Source organism: Schistocerca cancellata, chromosome 4 (genome assembly GCF_023864275.1).
Source record: "Schistocerca cancellata isolate TAMUIC-IGC-003103 chromosome 4, iqSchCanc2.1, whole genome shotgun sequence".
Taxonomy (NCBI): domain Eukaryota; kingdom Metazoa; phylum Arthropoda; class Insecta; order Orthoptera; family Acrididae; genus Schistocerca; species Schistocerca cancellata.
The window spans coordinates 78,217,254-78,238,974 of NC_064629.1; the positions used below are offsets into that span (position 1 = coordinate 78,217,254).

The 21,721-nt window shown below is 35.9% G+C and overlaps 1 protein-coding gene across 1 annotated transcript in view; it reads left to right on the plus strand.

Annotated features, from left to right (window-relative positions):
• Positions 1-3,028: 3,028 nt before the first annotated feature.
• Positions 3,029-21,721, plus strand: part of LOC126184625 (homeobox protein aristaless-like) — a 114,500-nt gene continuing 95,807 nt past the window's right edge. The window contains exon 1 of the mRNA XM_049927092.1: positions 3,029-4,299. Within this exon, the coding sequence (XP_049783049.1) occupies positions 4,074-4,299 (226 nt within the window). The 5' untranslated portion in view covers positions 3,029-4,073. The remainder of the gene's footprint in view (positions 4,300-21,721) is intronic.

Here is a 21,721-nt window from a genome sequence, read left to right on the forward strand (position 1 = left end):
TTTTATCTCATTACTGGAGTAGGAGTCTTGAACACCTCCTGCAAATGAAATAAATAAATTTCGCTCATTATTTCTTTATACACCATAGACATGCCTAAAGAGAATCAACCCATGTACCATTTATAGTCATACAAAAACTATCTGAAATTTATATCTTGGCTGCTCATCATTTCAAAAGCTTAAATCCTTTATGCATTTTGTGAATCTGATCCACATCTGCTGCACTTCCTAGTCTTGTATCTTAATAATTAACTACGCTGTAATGTTTGAGAAAGTCACTGTAGCTCTTAATGATGTTACACGACAGAAAATATGACAGTAGTAAGAAATATCTGTTTCAGATGTTATATCTGCATGAATCTTTGAGGATAATAGAGCTGACTTTCCTCTATCTTTGTTCTCACAGTCTCTAAAGAGGACATTATGTGCTATTGTAATATTTCCTTACTTATTGCAAATCCTACAAACATAAATGATATAATTCTGTATTAATAATGTCTGTTGTAGTTTGCCATTAGATATAACATATAAATTCTATTCACACACAATTATGTTGCAACAAAATGGTTTTGAGAATTTTTTGTGATAATATAGAATTAAAGAGGCAATTAAATAAGTAATGTAGATTTTCATGAAGGTAAACGTCAGAGATTATTTGCTTGGCAATAATCAGTCATTGAAATAAACCCTATCTCTTGTTGTTCATTAAGAAGTGCAATATTATATAGAAATATGATTAGAATATTGTTTCATGTTAGTCAGCTTATCACATGAAATATAATAATTGAAATATAAGGTGGAAAATATTAATTTCATTTGTGCTTAATTCTTAAAGGAATTCATCAGTGCATTAAAATTTAGAGCTTTAAATTTTGGCCTTGTGAAATCAGTTTTTATCATGTGAAAGTGACAAACCGAAACAACTGTATAGGAATCAGACTGAGATGTGAAATGGTCAACTGACAATAATTTTATTCTTCATAGTTCTTAGCATAGGTGGTGATAAAACATCAAGCATAATTCTCATTAAATGTGTTTATTTCAGCAAGATAAAATTTCAAAGTATATTGTTAAAAACAAATTCAAGACATAGTTTATTAGCCACACCTTGTAATTAATTACAATTTAAACAGCATCAACTGTAACTAGTTTTGTAACTACTACCCCACTTACTATTTCATCTAAAATAAGGAGCTAGTAATCAGAAACAGCATGTAAATGAGTGTACAGATGTACAATGAAGCATAATTTGTTTGCAGCTACACCTTACAAACGCTTTCATGAAATAAATGTTACCAAAATGGCAGTTGTTACATTGGTGCTTGAGTAACATTATTAAAATAAGGTAACTGTTTTAGTAGTACTGCTTCTGGATGCAGACAGTGTAAATTTATGGTTTAATGCTTCCTTTACTTTATAAGTTATGTATGCAATGTTATGTTCATACTTTGCACTCATATATATCACACTAAGATATGGTATCATATTTTGGGGGAATACCAGTTTGGCCAAATACTTGTTTGTGCTTCAAAAGAGGACAATAAGGATAATCAGAGGTATGACACACAGAGAATCATGTAAAAAAATCTTCAAGGAACTACAAATCATGACTCTACCATATATCTATATTTATGAAAGTATATGTTTTATGGAGGCACACCAGGAACATTCTTTGTTAAACAGTCAAGTTCATCACTACAAAATGAGAAATAGAGACGACTTTCATAGAGAAAGTCACACAAAAGATATGTGTCAAAAAAGTGTTCTTTATCAGCCAAAAATCTTATCTAGTGCACTACCAAAGGGAATTAAAAGTATACCAAAATTCCTCATATTCAAAAAAGAACTTAAAAAAATGTTAATTAGCAAGAGTTTTTATAGTGTCAAGGAATACTTAAATCACCAGCATTCAATGTACAGTAGCTTATTTCCTTCATCATAATGACCCAAAATGCTCATAGAAAATTAAATTGTATTAATCTATTATTCTAATTTAGCATATTATGAATGTTGTTACACATATGGTTTCATGTTATATGTGATAATATTTCATTTATGGACATATAATTGTAAATCTTTTCATGTCATATTGTCTATGTAAGGCAATGTATGACAAATCCTATATCATTTTTATAATGATATAATGATATAATAATGTAAATGAATAAATGTGAAATCAGCAGTATTTTTTTGTTGTGTATTTTGTCTTCCATTTCCTCTATGCACAGGTGACAACTTTTTGTTATTTAATTCTTATAAAAGTCAAATGTTTATAACTTGGTTTGTGAGAAAATGCACTTTAACATTCATTCTACATATTTTCTAAAAACAAAATCAGTGCAAAGACCTTGGATTGGGTTAAATAAATCAGAAAGAAAATAGATTTAAAAAGTCTGCCATGCAAAATCCTGTATTTTTTACCTTCATCATTTTTAAAATATCACTACACACAGGAAATTTTTAAATTTGTATTCTATGTTGTAATAAGGAATCATTTAGCCTCTTTAAAACAATATGAACTGTGTGTAAAATTTTTGTCTGGTTTTATGTAATATCTGCACATTTGTTTCAATCTGGAACAGAGCCTAGTTTGTTATTTATTTTTAATAACTTTTCTTGCTAGATAAATATCCTTTAACAACACAATTCTTTGTGAGAAACTGTCATTTAAGAACAGTTTTAAAAGAAAAGTATTGCTGCAGTGTACCTAATTATGTTATAAAATTTAAAATTTCTTTAGCACTCTACTGGTTTTCCAGAAAAAAATAAAAGAATTATTTGAGTAAAATATCTAATACTGCAGTAAGTTTTGTTACTGGTAATGACAATTGGAGGTATTATTTATCACATGCAACAGAAAAGTTACGCAGTCACCAGCAAGAGAAATTAAAGCTCTCCTCCAAATAAAGGCTCAGTTCAGGGAAGCCTTATGACATACAATCCATGCTTGGCTATTCAGAAGGGGGCAGGAATTTCGAAGGTTGAGGGTCTGCTAAGGGGGAAGCCCTGCAGGTGCTTAGCACCATTGAAATGAACATTGAGAGAGGCACTGTGAACATGCACATTCAGGTTAATACAGCAGTTCTGCAAACATTTTGTGCAGCATGTAGAACTTTTACATTTGTTCTGAAGTAATTGTATCAGTGCACTTCAGTGATAAACAGTTCATGTGTTAGGTGCAATAACAGTACAGTGTTTTATATCTGTTTCAGGATTAATGTGGAACACTGTAAATGAAGCATTAGTAAATATTGCTATTTTTTTTTAAACTATGTTCTCACAAATTTTATTTTTTAGAATATTTCAAAAGCACTGTATTGTGTGAACAGAACTTGTTCTTTGTTGTGATAAAATTTAGGCATCATACTAACAAAGTCATGAGTTAAGATAATCAAAAGCTATCCCAGAATTATCTTCCTCATGGTGATCTTTTGTGCATAAGGCATTTTTTATTATCAGAGAGAACAACACGTGTCCTATTTATCTCGAATTAATTTTTATGAAGTCTCTCAGCTTCATTGACTGTTTTAATGTGAGGTGGGAATATTTTATTAGGTGGCTGTGTGCTTCTAACTGTGGGAAAATATGAAAGAAAAGGTCAGGCTTACAAATGTGAAATGGAGGAAGACATTCATATGGCTTCAAATCCATTCTGTTTGACAAGCAACACGTCTGCGCAGTGTAGTCAATAATATTAACTTCCCTTCCCACCTTGCAAACTCTCCTTCTTACCCCTACCTTTTAACTCCCTCACTCTCTTTTCTTTCTTTCTGTCCGTCCCTACCCTCTCTTTCTTATTTTCTCACTCCAACAAAAACACACAGTTGGAAGCATAAGAAAAGGCTGAGGGCTGTAACATCAGTTAACTTCAAGTAAGAAATAACAGCATCTGTACTATGTGACATTCCTCTATCTGTGGTGGCAGTGAACTTAAAGCAGACATAGTGAAGTTTAATATATTGAACATGATTATTTATTCATAAACAAGAATGATTTTCTATTTAAGAAACAACAACATATGTACATATTTTGTGATGCATATAATGGTGTACAAATACATAGAATAGCAAGTGATGTCACAAGACGATATGGAATTAAAACCGTTAGTAGATATGACTGAACTTCAGACGTTACGAACATCAAGCAGCAACTGTGGATATTCTATAAGTGGTCTCCTCAATTCTCTGTCTGGTGTAACTGGGGATCCACTTGTTTCAACTACTGTGGGTTTATTGTCAACAGGACCAATAGCAGCATCTTCAGCTTTAATGGCACCATTTGGATCAACCCCTAAACTCAGTAAGTTGACACAACTATGCTGACAAGAATTTTATCCAAACACATTTATTAGAAATTTAAGTGTAAAATGTACTGTACAAATTGGCTTAATTATATGAAGATTTGATAGGGTTAACAATGACAGCATATAAACTGTTCCAAACAGTTTCCCTCATTAAAGTAAAGCACTCTTATTTATACAAATAACTTGAGAATGTGTTGACCATAAGAGAAAAACAGTATTGAGAGTGCAGAAACTATTAGGCTCATTTGCAAAATTTGGTATCAGATTAAATACTGGACATGAACATTTTATTTTTACATCTTGGCCACATTAACTTCATATCTTTCTGGGCAGGACACTATTTGTAATAATTTTCTGGAAAAGTATTATTATATAGCTTCAAACAGTAAGAAAGTTTGTGCAGAAATCATCTCTCGGCATTGAGTTATTATGTTCAAGGTTTCTCATTTCCTTGAGTCTTTCAAAATTTTAATTAATTTCCTTTTATTTAAGAAACTGTAAACCCAATTTTAACAAACACTATACTTTTTTCACACTTCATAAGGCTCTGCAAACAGTTTTATCTCCGGCACTGTATTACATGTTAGTACTGGCTTTCATTGCATTAGCATTATTAAACATGGGGTGGATAAAGAAAGTAAAATGTTAATTTGGAGAAGTATTGTCTTATGAAATAATTTACCATCATTGCTAACTTACGCACTTGATACTCACAGTTACTTATTCTATGTAATGTATGTAGCAGCACATATTTTTGAATTAGTTTGCAGATGCTTGCACATTGCTGTCATGTGGCACACTGCTTCTAAATAAGCTAACAAACACTCCCTTCCATTGAACGTTATTTGGTTAGATGCAAATAAAGTTAGTAGAACTTAATTTTGAGTAATGTAATTAGGTACACCGAGGGCCTTAAGAAACTCAAGCTATACTTCAAAGCAGGTAGGCATTATTTAGCATTTGAAATTGTTATTTCACCTTGTTTAAATCTTCCTCTGTCAAAGGAATGCAGAAATATTGAAAATACAGTGCTGATCTTCATAACTGTAAATGTTACCTGTATGTCAGTTCTAACTATAAAAGGAGTATGTTGCTCTTATTTTGAAAGTTGTAATTGAGAGTTCATCTTCAAGGAATTTATTCAGTGCTTTCAGTTATAAAATGAAACTCTTACCTTGCTAATTATCCATACTAGTACAAAACCAATTCTCATTTAATCACTGCGTCTAATAAATTTCATTTTCTAAATACATCTTGAATTTACTACTTGGCATAAATAATGCATTTTGTTGAATTTTCTATGATATCTGATGTGTTTATAAGACTTCACAATGCTGCATAAAATGCAAATAAATTTGTAATTAACAGTACAGGAATGCAAATTATTTAAATTTAGAAAACAGATAGCAAATATAACCAGCACTACATACATATAAATGTAAATGCAAGATTAGCAACAAGTAAAATGTATTATCAATATTTATTCAGGAGCAGTGGTTAAGAAGTGTAAAAAAGTGCATGAGAATAGTGCATATGCATTTTACGATATATACTTTTGAGAAAAAAGTTTTTCTGGCCCACTGTCAGGAGAAGTTCAGTTGTGCATACCAAATATGTCTTACACTGAAATATTCCACTTGTCCTTTCAGCTGATTTCAATATTTTATAAAGTCAGTCTCAACAGATGTATTGCAAAGAATCATCTTCATTCAAACTTGAAATCCTGAAATACAGTTTTATTAATATGAAGCAGGTATTTTTGTCTATAATTTCTCATTTGTCCATGGTCTTCATTTCTATATACAATCTGTGAAGAGAATTTTGAATCTGAAGAAATTTAAATTAGAAGATCTAAATGTTATTACTTGAGACACAAAGAGAGGATGAGCAAAGAAAGTTGGTTGGTGCAGTACAATCAAAAAATGATGAGATAATTATTATGAGTTCCTTGCTGATATTATATAGAGTAAAAAAGAAGTAAGAGAGAGAAAGAGCAAAGGTTGGACTGATAACTAACTGACACATGGGAGATAGTAATAGTAGATGTTGTGATATACATTATGTAATTATCCTACATTATAAGTTCATCAAAATAAACACTCATAATGTGTAGGAACTGGTGTTAGGAACATGCAGGTGCTCCATAGATCCCCATGCAAAGGACAGCTTTTTGGGATGTGGAATGTCTTGGTAGCTAAACATATTCTATAAGTGTTCATACCTGCAAGTTTTTTTCTAGTGTTGTAATCGAATGCTGCTAATATCTTATATTAATAAAAAATGCTAACTGTACTAGCATGTACAGTAAGAAGGTCTTGGTATTTTTTTAGATGGGGGGAGGATAAATAGAGAGAGAGATTATATTATACACTTCATTGCTGCAATTCAATAATACCAAATTACAGATTTCAGAAGTGCAGTTATTTCTATATAGTAGCTAGTTCATAAGGTGTATCCTTGATTTATTATTGAGTGTGTGCTTGCAGTCTTCTGCCATGAAGTCTGCTGTCTGCTTGTTAAACAATTGTATCCCATTATGTGTCTCCTTCTTTGAATACAGTGTCTGAGTAAACATAGTTTTTATTCGTAGTGTCAGGGTTGTGTGTATCTCAAGTCATGTCCATGTTTATGTTGATAGCCAAAAACCTAGTTAAAGAGTAAGTGAATTGCTGTTCAGTGTTATGGCATTCTTTATAAAGATATGAGTAAGTGTTTACTTTTATCTTTGAATAATAACATCACAGCTTTCATTTGTACAGTAACAAACAAAAAAACTGCAGTTTGAGAGAACACAGCAAAAGATGTTTTAAGTGTATGAAGAGTGAACAGTAAGTTTAGGAGGAAAACTAGAATTAATTTTCTGCAGAAGATATCAATGTGGTGTTCAAGTTAGATATTAATTTACTGCTTATCATGAAATCAAGTATTTCACCTACAGAATTTAATTTTTGTTTTTAGGAATGAAGAATTATCACGCCACTCTCATTTCATAAGAAGCACTTTAACATTTTCAAGACAGAGCTGAGTCTCAGAGACATCACATTTTAATTTATGACTTCTTTACTGCAAACTCTATTGATACCAAATTTTGCAGATAGTATACACATATACTACTGAATGTACCTGCAAAATTATATCATTGTATGACATGGGGTTTGGGACATATGACATTTATTGCTATGGAACAGTGCTTGAGTGAGAATTTGGCCCCTCTCAGAAGTTTTAAAAGTGTATAGTGATGAACTCACTCTTTACTAGCAGTTTTTGAATAGATTTCAAATATTATGGGCGTAAACTTAAAAAGGAATTTCTGTGAAGCTGTACTCACTTGAAGAATTTACTGAAACTGGTCCTGTTGCTCTTATTGCAACATATTTTAAAACACATGACTTAGTTAATTATCTACTTGCACTTGTGTGCTGCATAATTTATTTTACCATAATTTGTTGCACCCTCTAACAGAATTGGTTACTGGGATAATAATTGATTATACTCAAAAGGAAATAGATTTATTACTGCATTTGTGCCTAAAATGCTGTGTGTCAAGAGTTGATAATGACTATATCATAAAATCCATTTGAATAGGTCAATAAAGAAAGAAATTTAAGGTCATTCTAACAACTGTAGCAATTTGTTATCTGTAGAGAGAGTAAAGTCTACTTGTAATATGGTCCAACACTTGCAGATTCTTAACAAATCTTGGAGTACTATAATCTGTGCCTGTAATGTTACTACAATACCTACAAGCCACATCGGGGAAACTTATAGGTATTAGTATTAGTAGTGAAGAGAGTGGTATACAATAATATTTGAAGATTCTAAGATGTTAAACAATGAAGTTGAAACATGGTGTAGAATGTATTCATAGCTGGAAAGTGTTGTACCAGATTCTGGCATTATATCAACTTTCCAAATTAAGGTGATGAAGAGTGGACCACAGAAATGTAACTATTATCATACTGTTTACCTACTGAGACAATTTTCTAATTTGTCTTCACTCTTTATTTTGTTCAAACAGCAGTTGACCAGTGTTGCCTGGTGAAACGTTGTTGTGATGCCTCGTGTAATGAGGAGAAATACATACCATCACGTTTCTGACTTTGATAAAGGTCTGACTGTAGCCTATTGTGTATGCGGTTTATCGTATCGCGACATTGCTGCTTGCGTTGGTCAAGATCCAATGACTGTTAGCAGAACATGGAATCGGTGGGTTCAGGAGGGTAATACGGAATGCTGTGCTGGATCCCAATGGCCTCGTACCCCTAGCAGTCGAGATGACAGGCATCTTATCCACATGGCAGTAACGGATCATGCAGCCACGTCTCGATCCCTGAGTCAACAGATGGGGATGTTTGTAAGACAACAACCATCTGCACGAACAGTTCGACAACGTTTGCAGCAGCATGGACTATCAGCTTGGAGACCACAGACAGGAGCGCCTGTGATGGTGTACTAAACGACGAACCTGGGTGTACAAATGGCAAAACGTCATTTTTTCGGATGAATCCAGGTTCTGTTTACAGCATCATTATGGTCGCATCCGTGTTTTGCGACATCACGGTGAACACACATTGGAAGCATGTATTTGTCATGGCCATACTGGCGTATCACCCGGTGTGATGGCATGGGGTGCCATTGGTTACACATCTCAGTCACCTCTTGTTCTCATTGATGGCACTTTGAACAGTGGACATTACATTTCAGATGTGTTACGACCCGTGGCTCTACCCTTCATTCGATCTCTGCGAAACCCTACATTTCAGCAGGATAATGCACGACCGCAAGTTGCAGGTCCTGTACAGGGACTTTCTGGATACAGAACATGTTTGACTGCTGCCCTGGTCAGAACATTCTCCAGATCTCTCACCAATTGAAAATGTCTGGTCAATGGTGGCCGAACAACTGGCTCATCACAATACGCCAGTCACTACTCTTGATGAACTGTGGTATCATGTTGAAGCTGCATGGGCAGCTGTACCTGTACATGCCATCCAAGCGCTGTTTGACTCAAAGCCCAAGCGTATCAAGGCCATTATTACGGCCAGAGGTGGTTGTTCTGGGTACTGATTTCTCAGTATCTATGCACCCAAATTGCGTGAAAATGTAATCACATATCAGTTATAGTATAATACATTTGCATTATCCTGCTGAAATGTAGGGTTTCGCAGGGATCGAATGAAGGGTAGAGCCACGGGTCGTAACACATCTGAAATGTAACGTCCACTGTTCAAAGTGCCGTCAATGTGAACAAGAGGTGACCGAGATGTGTAACCAATGGCACCCCCATACCATCACACTGGGTGATACGCCAGTATGGCGATGACGAATACATGCTTCCAATGTGTGTTCACTGCGATGTCGCAAAACACGGATGCGACCATCATGATGCTGTAAACAGAACCTGGATTCATCCAAAAAAATGATGTTTTGCCATTCGTGCACCCAGGTTTGTCGTTGAGTACACCATCACAGGCGCTCCTGTCTGTGATGCAGTGTCAAGGGTAACCACAGCCATAGTCTCTGAGCTGATAATCCATGCTTCTGCAAACATTGTCGAACTGTTCATGCAGATGGTTGTTGTCTTGAAAACGTCCCCATCTGTTGACTCAGCGATCGAGACGTGGCTGCACGATCCGTTACTGCCATGTGGATAAGATGCCTGTCATCTCGACTGCTAGTGATATGAGGCCGTTGGGATCCAGCACGGCATTCTGTATTACCCTCCTGAACCCACTGATTCCATATTCTGCTAACAGTCATTGGATCTTGACCAACGCGAGCAGCAATGTCACGATACGATAAACCGCAATCACGATATGCTACAATCTGACCTTTATCAAAGTCTGAAACATGATGGTACGCATTCCTCCTCCTTACACGAGGCATCACAACAATGTTTCACCAGGCAATGCCAGTTAACTACTGTTTGTGTATGAGAAATTGGTTGGAAACTTTCCTCATGTCAGCACGTTGTTGGTGTCACCACCGGCACCAACCTTGTGTGAATGCTCTGAAAAGCTAGTCATTTGCATATCACAGCATCTTCTTCCTGTCGGTTAAATTTCGTATCTGTAGCATGTCATCTTCATGGTGCAGCAATTTTAATGGCCAGTAGTGTAGTAAACTTACTTCATGGCACATTAATGGCTCATAAATGCAATCATGTATTATGTTGTGTTCATTTGACTGATTATTACCACAGTAAGATATGATCTCTCTTGACTATGAGACTGCACTTCACTCTGCACCAGCAACAAATCTGCTGTAGGGCTGATTAAAATTTCAACTGAAGACACTGTTTCACTTGTTCAGGGCAGTTATTTTGATAAAAGCCCACTGTTGAAATTCGTTCTTTCTGCAATCAATGTCAAAGTAATAGTCTGGGAAAATTCCTAATTGCCGCTTTTAGATTTATCTGAATAAATGCAACTGTATGGGGACTTTTATAAATAAAGCTTCACCAGTCTTTTGTTATTTTTTGAGACATTGGCCCACTATACATAAATATGAGATATAAAAATACACATGATGCACTTGAACTCTGTTTCTAATAAAGTTTGATGTATGATCTTCTAATATCAAGTCACAGAATTTTATGCCAAGAGGCAAATACAAGCATACTTCATACCCTGGAAATCATTTGGTCATTAGAAGTTAAAGCAGAGGATCTTCAACCCAGTGGTTGTTCTTACCCTTGCTTTCATTTGACTTACTCTGCCAGTTACAGGGGGACTTACAGTTTAATATGTTCTCCTAATCACAGTCATTAGAATTTACTGTGTGATAAAACAGGTTGCACCATATGAGTGTAGAATTGGTATTTTATTAGAAGGAGATTTGTAGAAAATATTTCCAGCCTTTCCAACTATATATTATTAATACTTTTTTATAACCAACTGCCAAAAATTTGACTAATAGACAGTTGCAATATTTGCAGAATACATGCCTAACAGACAGTGTACACTAAATGTAGTCTTATGGAACATGAAGAGCTACATGTTTTAAGTCTGTTCGTAAACCATGAATGCACATATCACCAATTTTTTTGTTCCTTTATCAGTGTTAATATAAATTACCAAGACTTAGAAGCATCTCACAGGTAAGCAGTGATGTGGAACCCACACAGATATGATCCTCCCTGACCTTCTACCATCCTATGCCTCCACCTCCTCAACACACAACCATTCTCTTTTCCCATCATCATCATCATCAACATCAGCAGTTCTCTAGAAGGGGGCTTGAGGAGATGCTCACTCCTACCACCTTCTGACACACATATTGACCTAGAAACATTATGGACTATTGAAAATGACTGCAGAGTCAAAACCAGTTTAGCTGAGAAACAAAATTTATGAAGGAATTGAGTGATAGTTTTGTAGTCAAATTTCATGAGTTCATGGACACTCACTGCTAATAGCACAGCAAATGTGAACAAATACACTGTAATTTTACTTACATTCCCAAGTGTCTGTGGGGCAGAATTATTTGTTCCAATGAGTAACAGTGTAGCAAGAACAAAACTACAAAGTTATATAACAAATTAAGAAAAAAAAATGCATGTGGCATACACATACACATTATTTGATTTTTGAGAAGATGACATACAGCCAAAATATGCATTATTAAGTATTATATGTAAGTAATACTACTTTCATGGGAGCATAATGAAATACAGAATAAAAGAATGTGCCCATATAGGTGTGTAAATCACAAGAGCAACATATATGATTATAATATTGTTTGTGGACTGCAATGTAAAATAGAAAGTGGTACAAAAATTAATCTTAAGTGTTTATGCCAAGAACGTCACATTCATATAATAGAGCCTATGAAACTGCATGCCATACATGTTTCCATTTTTTTTTTAAAACTGGAATGCAACACTATGGTATTTTTCGTATACTTTTACTGTTTGGATCACATATTTCCATTCCTGGAGACAATTCATAATGATTTGTTGCTGGACTGAAACTAGCTGTGTGATCAAGACTACAAATTTATGGGAAATTGACACATTTTATTTTAAGAAATACCATATGTTGACTTCATCTGGTAGGCAAGAGATTGAGGAGCTATGAAATTTGTCGTGAATAATCCATTCAAGTTCAGAGAAAATAATGACATCCACAATTACAACACTAGAAGAACAAATTACTATCATTACTCTTCAATAAAACTGGCTTTACCTCAGAAATGGGGAATAATGCTGTTACCAAAATGTTCTGTCACTTATCCACTAATATTAAATGTGTGACATATATCAAACCTATATTTACAACAATGTATTAGATAGTTCTTTCCGGGTAACTTCTTGTATTCTGCGAAAGAATCTTGATTTATAAAATTTTGGTGCATTTAGTGCAAAAGTATTACCAGTACATACATACTTCTATTATTAAGCCAAATATTACTTATGAACATAACAATAAATAGTCAGCCTATAACCATATTTATACACAGATTAAATTAATATACTATAAATTTACTCATTTTGTGTTACTACAATACACTGTGCAAGTGATCCATGGAAGATGTCATTAATTAATTAACCTCTTTCATAACAAATATTATGTGATGTGCTGTAAATCTGTTTTTTTCCACTTAAATTCATAATCAAATCCTAAATATGAAAATCTGGCAAATACTACTTTTCCCATCCTCATTTCTTCTAAATTGTCTCCACATGGCCCACTGTCTTCCCACTGCTGAAAACTATGAACATTGTGAATAATAGATTAATGTATTTTTCATAGTTTATGAGAAATTTTATTGTATTACAGAAATCTGTTAATGTATGTATGTCAAGTAAAACAGTACTAGTATGCCATATGCAACAATAGACTGAGAGAGAGTCTGAGAGATAGGCCCTTTAGGGAATAGACATTTATTTTCTTAGTATTTTTCTTTTCTCATCTATAAACAAATTAAATGAAGATAGTGACAATTCATGGCATCCAACAACAAATTAAATGATCATAGTGACAATTCAGGTTACCAAACAAGTTTAAGACCACATGATGCATATTGACCTGAAGATGACAGTTTGATAGGGACTATATGACAAAAAATTTAAATATGATTGTGTTAAGAAATAAATAATTTTCTTAAAGAAATACAGCAATCATGAATGTTTTCGTACTTTGTAAATGAAGCATATTCATCACAGAATAGAGCCTTGGTAGCAACATAATTTATGCCCTAATTTGTGATCTGTATACAATCTAGGCAGATATTAATTGTTTACTGTCATTTTTGTTATTACTTCGTGCCCTTCGTAGGCATAATTGTCATAGCTCTCCAATTTTCTTAACTATAGGATTAACTGTGCCTTGTGTATCTCCATTAATAGCACAGGCACTACCTTTCCTTATTTTAATGACTATGCAATAAATTTTGTTAAACTCTTCCTGTAACACGAAGTGGCTGCATGGTTTTAGGTGCCATGTCACGGATTGCGTGGCCCCTCCTGCTGGAGGTTCAAGTCCTACTTTCAGCATGGCTGTGAGTGCTATTCTTAGCATAAGTCAGTTTAAGTAGTGTGTAAGTCTAGGGACTGATGACCTCAGCAGTTTGGTCCCTTAGGAATTCTCACACATTCAAACATTTTTAAACCCTTCATTGTTTGTTTAAAATACTGAAAAACATTTTAGTATTTTAAGTGTTTTAGAAAATGACATAGAAGTACACCCAGAAAGATTTTTCTGAGAAAGCTTTCAATGCACAGTGGCAGAAGTGTATGTATTACTTATATCAGTGAAAACTTTATTCACCCAAGAATTCCATATAACATCACTGAATGAAAATAAACAAAGTATGTTAACTTACTGGTTTGTTTCTGTCAAAGAAGCTCTGAAATATGTTTTTTACCTATTTAATTTCATAAAAAAGTATGCATACCCAAAAATTTTGAAGATCATGCCTTATTCAATAACTTTTTCTCAAGCAAAAATATTTATTGCTGGGGTTCACTTTAACATGTAGAATTTGATACGTTGCATTTTTTTTTTTTTAATGTTAAGAGAGAGGCCATAAAAAAACTGTTTGGTGTGTTAAGATTTTAAATAGCATACCACTTAATATTTGTTATAAAAGAGATTATATGGTACTGGTAGACAGAAAGATAGCATTTATGTATGAAGTACATTAAATAGTTTCAATGTATATAGAATGCAGTGTTAAAAGTAAATAGATACCCAAACTTTGTGTATACAGAAACACATTAAAATCATGTTTACTGAAGTAAAATGAAATCAAAAACTGTACTTTATGACTTTTAAGGTACTGGGAGTCATTTCAGAGCACAAAATGCCGTAGAATAAATTTCACATTCTTAGAACTGTAAGATGTTAGTACCAGAGGATACAATAAAATTTAACAGTTTGTACTTGAATGTGTGCAAGGTAAGTTGAGTGTCAGCAAGCATGTGAAATAATTCTGTTGGTATGAGTCAGGTGTCAATTAATAAAATATCCATTACATTTTAATGCACTGAAGTGGCAGCCCTACTTGCCCTGATTTCATCAAAGTGAGGTAGAAAGATGTATCCTATTTTATTAGTGGCATGTTCCATAACAGAAACTGTTTTCTGCTTCAATTGTCTGGTATATTGAGGCAATTTCTAAGTTAAATGCAACATACACAGTCACATTTGTGTGTGCTGTACCACTGAAAATGTCCACATTATGGTAATGGAAGCAGCTAATCTTCAAGGGGTAACAATGTTGTAGAGGAATTCTGAGGTCATCCTCAAAGGAAGAAATGGTGCTGTGTGAATTTATTTATTTATTTATGCAATACAACTTCTTTTACATGGAGGAAGACTGTTTTCTGCAGCAGGCCGGCAACCCACCACACTATGCTGCATATTTATGATCAGCTGCTAAGAGGGACTGGCTTATGAGGAAGATTTACACACACACACACACACACACACACACAGAGAGAGAGAGAGAGAGAGAGAGAGAGAGAGAGAGAGAGAGAGAGAGCTAGCTCAGTTATTTGGTGGGTTGTTACTTTTACTCCTTTCATTACTTGTATTCAACCAGGGATTCTACCACAATAAATTACATTCAATGTATGTAAAAACTAATGTAGGACACTACCTCAAAATCATCCCTTCCAAGCCCTCCTCACATCCGACATTGCTTCACAACCCTTCCTTACATCCCTACAACATGACCCTAACCTGTCCTCTGCAGAAAATCAGACTCTACATTCCCTAAAAGCTGAAGACTCCATCTTTATCCTCCCAGCAGATGAAGAATCTACCACTTTGGTACTTGACTGAAAGAAGTATGACAGTGAAGATCTATGCCAGCTGTCTGACATCTCTACATACAGCCTCTGTCATCAGCATCCCATCCCTGTGATTCAAACTGACCTGCAGTCCCTCCTTAAAACCTCAGGTTCCTCACAAGTACTAACACCTCAATACACAGAACTTCTCACCCCACACAATCCACACACCCCCTCCTTTTACCTTCTTCCTAATATCCACAAACACAATCATGTTGGCCATCCTATAGTTGCTGACTTCAAAGCACCCACTGAACATATATCTGCCTTAGTTGATCAGCACCTGCAACCTAAGTACAAAGACTTCCCTCCTATATAAAGATACTAACCATTTCCTAGATTATCTGAAATAAGTGCCCGCACCACTCCCACCACACACCTTGTTTGTCACCATTGTTGCCACCTACCTCTACACCAACATCCTCCACATGCATGGCCTGTCTGCTGCTGAACATTTTCTCAGTCAGCAACCACCTGATTCCAGACCAGTGACATCCTTCCTACTCACCTTAATCAACTTTATACTTACCAATGACTACTTCACCTTTGAGAGGCAGACATACAAACAGATCAGGGGTACAGCCATGGGATCCAGGATGGCTCCTTCCTATGCCAACCTTTTCATGGGTTGCTTGGACAGGGATTTCCTGGGATCCATGTCTTCAGCCCCTGGTTTGGCTTAGTACGATGATGACGTCTTTACCATACGGACTCATGGTGCGGCTGACCTGTTAAAATTCCTGCAATCTCTGAATATATTCTCCAAGTTAAATTTCACATTGTCCTATTCTGAATCCCATGCCAATTTTCTTGATATTGATCTCATCATCACAGAAGGTCAGATACACACTTCTATCCACATAAAACCTACTACCAAACAACAGTACTTATATTTAGACAGTTGCCATCCTTTCCATATGAAATGTTCGCTCCCATACAGTGTTGGCATTTGGCGGAAATGTATTTGCTCAGATGCAGACTCTTTACTGCAATACATCACCATTATCACCTCAGCCTTCACTGGACTTAATTACCCCACCAGGCTAGTTCAAAAACATATTTCCCAGGCCATCATATCCAATCCTGGTACTGCTGATTCCTCCAAAAAACAACTTCAAAGCACGCCACTGGTCACTCAATATTATCCTGGTTTGGAATGTATTAATCAGCTACTTTGACAAGGCCATGACTTCCTAAAATCATGCCCTGTAATGAGATCCATCCTGTCTGAGATTTTGCCCACCATACCTAGAATAGCTTTTTGTCACTGTCCCAATGTCCACAAAATTCTTGTCAGACCCTATGCTCTTTCTTGCACCCATCTCCCTACCCTACAGCTCCTGCCTCTGTGGCCATCCCTGATGCAAGACTTTCCCTATACACCATCCTACCACCACCTACACCAGCCCTGTAACTGGCAAAACCTGTGAAACGACATGTCGTATACCAGCTGTTATGTAAACACTGTTTGACCTTCTACATCAGCATGGCTACCACTAAATTATCAGTTAGAATGAATGGCCATAGGCAGATGGTGTATACGAGCAACACACAATATCCTGTTGCAGAGCATGCTCTACAACATGACAGTTGTGACCTAAGGGCCTGTTTCACCACATGCACCATCTGGATTCTTCCTCCAGACACTGGTTTCTCATAGCTACAACATGTCCTTGGTTCTTGTCACCCACCTGGCCTTAATTTACATGAATTTCTTCTGTTTCAACATCTCTTTATAGCAACTACTCCTTTCTTCACTCCATTTTTGTTTTCTATATCTTTCATTTTCTTACCTTGCTATTGTTCACTGTCCCCTTCCCACCTCGGTTATGTACAATGCACCTAGCTTTTCACTCTTATTAACTCTTACCGGATATTTTAGCAGTAATCTCTGTCTTGAATATTACCCTGTGTTACACCTTTAAAATCTCAGGTTTTCAAATCTCATCCAGTGCAGACCCAAACAATCAGTCTTTCCTTCTAATCCAGTGCGGTAAGTCTCCTCTGACCTGTGGTTCTGGATGACTTTTCCAAAATCTACCCTTTTTCCTACACCTTTCCAGTCCTTTTCCTTCACCCCTCTTCCTTCCCCTTCAACCCTTCTGTCTGAAGAAGGAGCCACTGGCTCCAAAAGCTTGCCTGATTATAACCTTCTTTTATGTGTGTATTCTACGACTGCTTGGTGAGCAGATTTTTTATCTATCCAGTTATATTATATTCTCAAACATTGATTGTTTTTGTTATTATAATTTATTTTTGGATGTTAACATGTCCCTAATTTCCTGATTTATGTCTGCCAATAGTTTCAACAGTTTTTTTATGCTGGAACACAGAATTGAACTCCAAATTTAGGCAAATTACAATAACCAAGAAAATTGTTTTTATAATTTTATAGCCTTGTGTATGACTGTTCATATGGGTTGCCTTAATCATAATGTATATATTGGACTGCTGATGTAACAGTAGCATAGTCATTGCTAATAGTTTAATTTATTAGACTAAACTGTTTATTGATTGAAAATAAATTCTCAAATTCAGATGCCTTAGGCTACTTAGGCAGCCTTTGCATGTAATCTGAAAACTGAAACCTCAAAACAAATTCCAAATATCTTTGTACTGCTTGAAAGTTGTCATTGTTTTGAATACAAAAGTGCACATAGCAAAGGATTTGGTACCGTCACCTTTGTAATTCATTATTGCATTAAGCTTAAGACTGGAAGACTGGAAAATGCAGTTGTGTTACCAACCCTTAACACTAGCTTGAAAAAATTAATCCTAATTACAGACTAATCTCACTTCTTTTAGTCATTTCAAACATTTATCAAGCAGCATATTGTGTTAGAATACAAGCCCTCTTCTCACTCATTAACTTGTCAGTAGACTTGCAGCTCTGTTTTTGTAATTATTTTTGTGCAGATAATCCATAATGTATCCCACTAATTATTTTTTAGCAGAACTAAACAAGGAAAACTACCTTGCCATCATCCCCAATGAACTTAACAGGGTATTTGATCACATCGGCACAGACCATAGAATTTCAAAACTTCCCTCCTTCCTTCCCCCCTCCCCCTTAAAAAACCTCTGACATAACTTTAAAAATTGAAAGAGAAGAATACAGTAACGAGCTGCAGTATAGGATTAAAACTAATTCATGAATGAGTACATACACCTATGTATTGTTTGAGATGGTGTATTATATGGGTCTCCACCTTGATATAGCTAATATTGAACCTCTATAAATATCACAATAATGTCCTTTATGTAGTGTGTTTACATTGAAATCATTAAGGGCCAAGTGTGGCCACAATATATCCACACACAACACTAATTTCATGTAAGGGTTCATAGCAGTTGTAACTAATGTAATTTATGGATTCAGTCATCAATACACATTGATGTACATTGAGAATTGAAGGTAGTTGAGTAGTTTTCACCATTCACAACTATTAGTAGACTCCTTAAAAGCAAACACTCAGACATAAACATGATTATCTTCATGAAATCTACATGCCATACCATTAGGGGTTTAAGAGTTAATCTTCATTTGATTAAAAGTTGTTCCTCAAATGTTTGCAACAAATGAAAAGACATGTTTTGAGGCCCTTACTGCAGACAGCATGTTGAAATTTGTAAAACATCAATAAACTGTAGAGAAAAAACATTCCTCCTCTTTGAAATGAGTGAAAATTGTCTTCCCAATTTTATCTTGAACTCAGCCATTCCACACAACAGGTCTGTATACTGACTTTCAGTGGACTTATATGCATAGACAGTAGAGTTCAATTCCCCATCCAGTCACCTGGATTTAGATTTTCCATGGTTTCCTCAAATCAGTTAAGGTAAATATTAGGATGATTCTTTTTAAAAAAGACATAGAAAGTGTCCTTCCCTGCACTTCACTGATCTGAGCTTCTGCTTCATCTCTAATGACATGGTCATTGATGGGAAATCAGAACTGACATCATCCTTGTGTGATGAATACCCACATCTCACTGTACTTCTTCTATTGTCTGTATGCAAATGATCTTAGCTCGTATGCACTCTCAAAACAAACTAACAACTACCTATTGCTACATACCTTAAATATGTTTGTCATATATTTCTCTTTAATTCATATTGGCTTATGGGTCTTTCATTGTAATAACACAAATCCTTCCTTTCTGGTGCTCTTTATGCAGCCAATGCTGGGCCAGAACTGCTATGTTAGTTCTCTAATTTCATTGGAAACCAACTGTATGGTCAAATGTGACATCATTTTTGAAAATGCTTGTGCATTGTGCAGTTGAAACAGGACATGGGAATCAGTCAAGTATTTAACTAGGAGAATGTGGATAACTGCCTGGAAACAACATCCAGCCTAGCTAGCGCACACACCCCTGTTGTTAACCTATGAGGCGCATCCAATCCAGGGTCAATGTATCTCCCCATGTCCCAGGAGCAAGCACTTAAAGTGCTTGACTTTCCAGGTGGGTCATTGCAGTATGTAAATATCTCACTTTAGTATGTCTTCATTGAACATGTAATTTAAAAACATACTGCCCATAGCTGTTGCATATTATCATATAAAAAAAGTGAAGCACCTTAAGGAGAGGAACAAACAAAATGAAACTTAATGGGTGTAGAGAGTATGTGATGTTATTTCAGTGATTACAATAATGAGTCAAATTTACAATGAACTTAGCGGTATGAGGGCACTTATCAAAGTGAAATTGCACTCCTTTCCTCTGGTCTAGGTGGATCCATTGATTCAGTTGAGAAGATGCTCTGGTTCTTTCAAGGAATGGGCCATACCTTTTCAAAAGAAACATCCTGGCATTTGCCTGGACCGATTTAGGGAAGGCATAGAAAACCTAAATCTGGATGACTGGACACTCATTTAGACCATCACTCTCCCAAATGTGAGTCTAGTATGCTAACAACTGCACCATTTCATGCAGTTTCTGTTGGGAAGGATTTCATAAGGCCGATGTACACACTCCTGATGTATACTAGCCTACAACTGTTGTATCTAGTCTATGATATCCTGAATAGTGGCACTGGGAGGTGGTTGATGTCTGAGCTGGTCCTACACATGTTCTATCAGGAACAGATCAAGGGAGATTGCTGGCCATAGGAATACATCAACATCACACAGACAGCTTATAGGGTTACATGTCAATGTCCTGTTGAAAAATTCACCACTATACCATTGCATTAGAGGTAATGCAGAAGGACACAGGAAGTCCGCAACATACCGTTGATCCATAAGAGTTCCCTCAGTCATTACCATCCATGACCTGGAGTCATACACAATGGCTCCCCACACCATAATACCAGGAGTAACGCTGTTGTGCCTCTACAAAACATTGGAAGAATGGGACCTCTTCCAAGGTTGTTGCCATACTTGCTGACAATTGCCATCTGGGGTTGTCCAGAACAGTTATCCATTGCTGAACACAATGTGATTCTAGTCACAAACAGCCTATGGCTCCCAGCCATTTGTGTTGTGGTGTTAACAGCAACTTACTCATGGGATGGTAATTCTGAAGACCGGCTATTTCTAGTCTCCAGTAAATGGTGCATGATGCCACAGAATGTTGTATGCAGTCCATTACTTGATCTCAGATGGAAAGCACAGATGTTAAGGTCTTATGATGTGCCTGGAGCACAATGTGGTGATTCTTCCTTGTAGTGGTCAGACTTGATCGACTGGAAACTTGACAATAAGTACACATGCTCTCAGGTTCCCATGCAGTCCATCAGGCCACCAGCACATCTGACTGCCCCACAAACCTGGATGCTACATGATTCAACCAGCCAGCCAAATGGAGACCCACAGTGAGGCCCCTTTCAAATTCTGTCAAGTGCCAATAACACCATCTCACGTGAGTACATGACATATTTGTGTCTTTCACAGTGATCACTGAATGTCTGATGCTTTTCATGCCCCTTATATACCGTACCAGACCTGGTAACAATACTATTCAAAACAACACTAATGCACTCTTGTGGCCATTCTACCTGTCATGGAGACTGCAATTCTAATCATTTACATACCTGCCGATGGCATGTACGTTCATTTTGTGATCTACCTCTCAGCATAAAAATCATCAAAAACTTGGTGTCCTTCCAAGCCTCCTTTTA